The 6,118-nt window shown below is 46.9% G+C and overlaps 1 protein-coding gene across 1 annotated transcript; it reads left to right on the top strand.

Annotated features, from left to right (window-relative positions):
* The first annotated feature begins 3,384 nt into the window (after positions 1-3,384).
* On the top strand, positions 3,385-3,825 carry LOC136548202 (fasciclin-like arabinogalactan protein 4). The gene has a single exon (XM_066539810.1). It carries the CDS (start codon positions 3,385-3,387, stop codon positions 3,823-3,825), a length of 441 nt encoding a protein of 146 aa, XP_066395907.1.
* Positions 3,826-6,118: the final 2,293 nt, after the last annotated feature.

The following is a 6,118-nucleotide window of genomic DNA, read 5'->3' as shown; positions in this document are numbered from 1 at the left end:
GATTCTGCTGACTCTCTCACATGTTTTTGAGCCTTGAGAACACTCTCCAACCCTCTCTTAGTGAGTGATTAATTCAATCTTGCAAATCCATCTTGCAGCCCGCTCAACGGAGAGTAGGTCTCGCCGGAGGGTGAATTTCGGTAAAACATATCGTGTGTCTCGATCTCTCTTTTCACTGAGTATTTGTGATCCACTTGTGTTTCTTGAGCTTGAGAACAGGTTACTACTAAGTGCAAGCAAATTGGTGTGAAAGGAGAAATCAAAAGGATCAAGTTGAGAGCTGATCGGGCAGAACCCGTGTATACCGGACACGTCCGGTATTTGTGGACTCTGTTATTTTTATTCAATCTCATTTCTAACCTTTGTGGTGCAGAGTTTTAGCTCCTAGATACCTTACACATACCTTGTTTACTCTGTTAGCTAACTCATGAGCGGTTTATTTCTCTGATTCGGAGTTTCCAATCGTTTCCGTATTTTGAAGGGTTGAATTTTTAGAAACGCCTATTCACCCGCCTCTAGGCGGCATCCTCAGTTCTCTCACTTTTCCATTTTGACTATCACATATTGATATTTATTAATTGGCTTAGTTTGACTCATCCTATATATTTATGCTTTGCTTTATCTATGCCACTTTTTTTTCCTTTTTTTTTTGAGTTTCATATGCTGCTTTTTCATATACTCATTCTATATATTTAGCAAAATTATCAATGATCATGAGTTGTGGGGAAGGTTCTATAATTTCGCTATGTTGTCTCCTCAACAATGGCATACTAATGAAGGCATCAATGATATAAATAGCAGTTTTTTGGTGTACTAAATCTGCGGAGCCCAACGTTTGGAGTACTAGTAATCCAAATGCTCCTTTTTCCAATAACAATAGGGAATCTAATAAATAGAAACATACCACATCAACTCGAAAGGTAAGCAATTTCCATATTCTTGTACGGTAGGAGTTGAGTCCGGGTCATCATCTTCTTCCCGTGCTACTTCTCTATCTCGGATGGAGCGAGTTCGTATGGTAGTAGTTCTTGTCGGTTTCTTTCCCACCACCTGGTTCTCTACCTCATGAGTTCCGGGTCAAGTTCTTGGCCACCATCTACTACTCTTCCTCACGAGTTGGGTCAGATTCTTCTCTTCCTCATGAGTTCTAGTCATGTTCCTAGCCATTGCCTTGTCAACTTAGTCCTGGAGAGGGGCAATGATATTATAAACCAAAGAAGACAAAGCAAAACACAAAGGTGAAGGGTTAGTTGACAACCCACTTGGACTCGACATCATCAACAGGTCATGGCTCGGGTGGAAGGGCTCTAAAGTTTGGCTCTCTATTGTTTGTCGATGTCGGTGGACTTAGCTTGCTGAATAGATCGTCAACTGTAAGGTATCATAGTTGGGTGACTCGGTGATTCTATATAGCTGCTACCTTGAGTTCCCACACCCTACAATCTAAGGCATGAAGCAGTTTGAGGGCTCATGATCATCATAGGGTAATCTAAGGCATGTAGCAGTTTGAGGGCTCTCTCATGACCATTAGAGGGTACTGTAGCTTGTTGGCTCTCATCTTGTTCACAGTGGATTGAAAGCGACTGAATATCAAATTAACACTCTCACTAGGCAAGGTCTAAAAGTTCTCGTACTCATGGGTCTCAAACAGTCATGTTAGTTCAGTTTGAAAAAAGAGATAAAAAACAGCTCTTTGTACTTGGCCACATTATCTCCTCGCGGATCCATCGAGCAACTTGCTAGAGCGGTTTGTAGGTTAGCAACATTTTCCCCCTCCTCCACCTTGTAGAGTTAATTCCTCTGAGAGTTGATCGATCGTTGTACGATGGATGATGTTAGTAGGATTGAATGGATTTGTGGGATCACCCTCCGTCTTGTTGTCTTCAGGCATCTTGATAGTAGATTGATCAACTTTTTCCCTAGAGAAGTTGCCAAAAAATATGTTCACGCCGAATCAGATCACACACCAGCGACAACGAGGGCTAGCACAGCCGAGGTCGCACACGACTTATCACATAGCAAGAAACTCCAAGATCAGCAAGACCATCCAGTCGGTCGGTAGAGCCGATTTAAAGCCCGTTCTTCGTCTCAAAAACTTGAGAGCACCTCCCAGTAAGACCTGTCGGGGAGATAGACATGGAGGTTGTCATAGAGTTGGCAGGGCCTCCTAGAACACCATCGAATCTCGCCGAGAGACGCACCAACCTAGAATGTCGCTGAATCTCATCGAGAGCGCCAACCTAGAACGCCGCCGAATCTCATTAATAGACGCGGTGAATAGCAAATGGTTGGAAAATCTAGGGAAAAAGATAATAACTTTAAGTCGCGTACCCCAAATTTATATCCCTACCCCCTCTATAATACACCAAAAATTTCTTTAGTAAATAAATCCACCCCCTCAACCACCCCACGGTCATGCCTACTCTAAGTCCACCCAAATTTGTGTATAAAAGCAATCCAACTTCATACAAATGAATGATCCGATCTCTTCTCGAGCCTTTTTCTCTTACTCATTGAAGAATCTAAGGCCAAAATTATCCAGATCATGCACATCATTGACAGGCTTCCAACTTTTTGCAAAAAGTACCCACCTGCCACTGGTTATTGCATACCAGTTCGTTCTTTCCCTTCTTTTTCCCATCCCGCATGAACAGTTCGGCCGTTGTCCTCATCGGTAGTAGCGGATGCACGGAGGACATTGGGAGAGCACTGCGCGGAGGACGCTAGAGGATGCGAGCGAGCATGCTCTCCACTCCGCCGTCGCGGTTCGGTTTCCACGACTCTGGGAGCTCTGTCGCAGCCTCACGGGCACGCGCGGACTCCGCCACCGTCGTTCTGACGCGAGCTCTGCCACGGCCTCTCCTCTCCTCGGCCACCGGCGAAGAGCTGCTGTGAGAGGAAGAAGAAGCAGGCCATGAGACCGACAAGCGGGTCCACTCATAAGTGAGACAGACTAACGGTCGTTATGTGCATTCATTATGTGACAAAAATATTTAGTTATACAATACAATGTATAAAACGTGAAACTTAATGAATATGATTATTATTCATTTTATTTTTCATAAACTTTATCTTACTAGATATATGCCCGTGCGTTGCACCATGGACATGAATTTTGTCGACATCTATAGCAACATGGCTTAGAGATCTACATGATCCGCCATGCATGTAAACATATAACATTCTCCGAAAAATTTGTTGGGCCTTCTTAGGCTTCTCAGGCCTCGCATACTTGGGCATGGGCTGGCCACTATTGTCTATGACTGGACCAGGAATTTCACATGCTGCTTTCATCGGAAAAGGAAAATATATGGCGACAGAATTACCGGGTGGAGCGGCCGAGGGGAGGGGGCCGGTCGTCCTTGACGCTACTTGTCGTGCCGAATGGGAAACCTCCCACAATGGCTGTCGTCGTTCGCATTCGTGGCCGCGTCGGGCGCTGACCTCGCCGACGTTCTCCGCTTCCACGTCCTACTCGAGTTCCTTGCCCCCGCCGACATCCGCCGCTTGCCTGCCTCCGTGAAGATTGTGACCACGCTATTCCAAACCACCAGCCGCGCCCCCGTGGACCTCGGCGCCGTCAATATCACCACAGTGGGCTCCTCCCTTGCCGTTGTCCGTTTGCTGGCACCGTCCCCGGATTCGAATGCCACCGTCCTCAACGCCATTACCGCGGTGCTGTACAACCTTAGCGTGCTGGCGGTGAACGGCCTCACGGCATCCGACGGTCCGAGTTCCACATGCCCGCGGCCGTCAACATCACCCGTGTCCTCACCGACGCACGCTCCTTCAGCGTGGCGGCGTCCATGCTCGAGGACGAGGTGAATGCTGGTGTAGAATTGTAGATGGGAGATGGCCACAATCCTCTTCATCTTGGGCCTTGGGGCCACCGGTGGTAGGGAAGCCATGTGTACGGTACGTGCCAGATCTCGGCGTTCCGGCGCTGCAGTTCGCGCGGCAGCGACGGTGGCACGGACTCCCTCTCAGCAACCCGCTTGGCCCTTTCGGCGACCTCGTCCACCAACCGATGGGCTTCCTGGAGCCGCTTCATCCACTGATCCACAGGGGAAGACGACGGCGCTCACCTTCACGCGGGGTTGTCATTGTGATCTGAAGAACTGGACACTCCATGCTGACGCCTATGCAGATGCAGCTACGCTGCGACATCCCAACGAGTTCCAGCAAGGAATTTGCGCCTTGATTTACTCTGGCGCGAGATAAGGCACGATCTTTTTCATGGAGAAAGGAGGTTCAGATTTAATCTAAAAAGGACCTCCTTTCCCTTTTTAGGTGGTAATAGATTTTGTATTTAACGTTACGTTAGCACAGACACATTACTAATGGAGTATAGATGGTCTTATCCTATCGAAAGTAACGTGGTTCAACGTAAGAAAAAAAGTAATGGTCCTATTTTTATATCGTTTACTATAATTTTTCTTATAATTGTACTAAAATTAGCATGGACCCATTGTAAAACTTGACCTGGGTCAAATTTGATTATCAACACCAAGCACTCAGATCTTCTATTCCGAAGCCGCAGACAACAGGCAAACGCAGCGGCACGGCGGCAGAGGCTATCAAGTTAACCTAACCACCGGCGGGAGACTTTAACGCTCATCTTCGGCGGTCCATCCCGGGGGTTCCACCGCGCTTGCTTGGTAAGCTAACCTCTAGTCGTCTACCTGCTGTTGGATCCGTGCAATCAGTTCGGCGCAAAATTTAATTTTTCTCCGGCGATTGCATTGCAGATCGGTCGTTACCACTTACCAGCATCGACTATGGCGTCGTCGACTCTGCGCTCCGGGACAGAAGCAGAAACAGGGGGAAGCGTGCTACCTATCGATGCGATATATGAGATCCTGATCCGCCTTCCAGCCGAGGAGCTCTGTCGCCTCCGTGTCGTCTGCCGGCCGTGGCGATCCCTTCTCTCCGATCCTCAGTTCATCGCCGCTCATGCCACCCGTCACCGACGGCCGCTCTTCGTCGCAGGCCACGACAAATCATATCTTGCTGATGGCATCCTTTGCCGCATCATAGACCTCTCTGGCCGGGTCATTAAGTATATCCGCTGGACTTCGAGAGAAGACGAGCGGCTGATGCTCATATCCACTAATCACAACCTCGCCTGCTTTGCAAAAGGGAACAGCATGCGCTGCCAGTTGCTCAACCTAGTCACTGGAGAGTGATTTGCCCTGCCTGAAGAATTGTCCCAGGAACACGCCACGGAAACTCGACTTCTTGAAATATTATTTTATAGGGTGTTGTGGACCTCTGCTCGACTCCCGCAACCCCGCAGGTTCCGTCTCTCTTGTTCCGACGAGATTTGCGGCGTTGTGGAGCTCACCATGGAGGAGCTCGCGTGGGCTTGCTGTGGAGGTCATGCGCGGCACGGCATGGAGGAGGCTGGCGTGTGTGCAGCATAGCGACAACAACGACAACAGCACAGCAACAAAAAAGAATGCAAACTTTACAAGAAGGGGGAGCAACTTTGCAAAGTTCATGCAAAATGATTAATTCCAAACTATTAGTACACAAGCTCTTAATAAGAAAATATTATTATATAAATAAATTAAGCATCTGTATAAAAATAATTCCCTACTCCCTCAGTCCTCTAAAATTTATACTGAAATATAGCGCATTCTACATGGTGTTAATGTCTAGATTCGACAAAAATTGTTAAGAAGAAAACCATAATTTGAAGAGAAACACCTTAATTGGGTTTAATCTATGGTACATACGTCATTTGAGGATTTCCTTTTAAGTTGTCTAAATTTTTTTGGAATACATTATATGACATTGCAAATTATTGGTGCTTAAGTAGGCTCTGTTATCATGTTAGCAAACAATAAGTAGGAACGCACTTAATTAAGCATCTTATCCACGTTAGCACCGTCGTAAATGTTTTACTCGAATCAAATAATAGGGACAAATAAACTGTCTTTTCAGCCAACCGTTCTGATGGAAAGAAATGGATCAAACTGTGTGGGCCTGGACTCGAAACGGTCACAATTATGAGATTAGTTCAATTGATGACACGCCAAGAAACGGCATCTTCTAGCGGTTGCATTCTGCAATCAAATCCAACGCTCACAAGTGGGCTAGTTGCAACAAGTTGTGA

This window comes from Miscanthus floridulus, chromosome 4, assembly GCF_019320115.1.
Source record: "Miscanthus floridulus cultivar M001 chromosome 4, ASM1932011v1, whole genome shotgun sequence".
NCBI lineage: Eukaryota > Viridiplantae > Streptophyta > Magnoliopsida > Poales > Poaceae > Miscanthus > Miscanthus floridulus.
The sequence above is the reverse complement of the archived record's forward strand: the minus strand, read 5'-3'. Positions and strand labels throughout refer to the sequence as shown.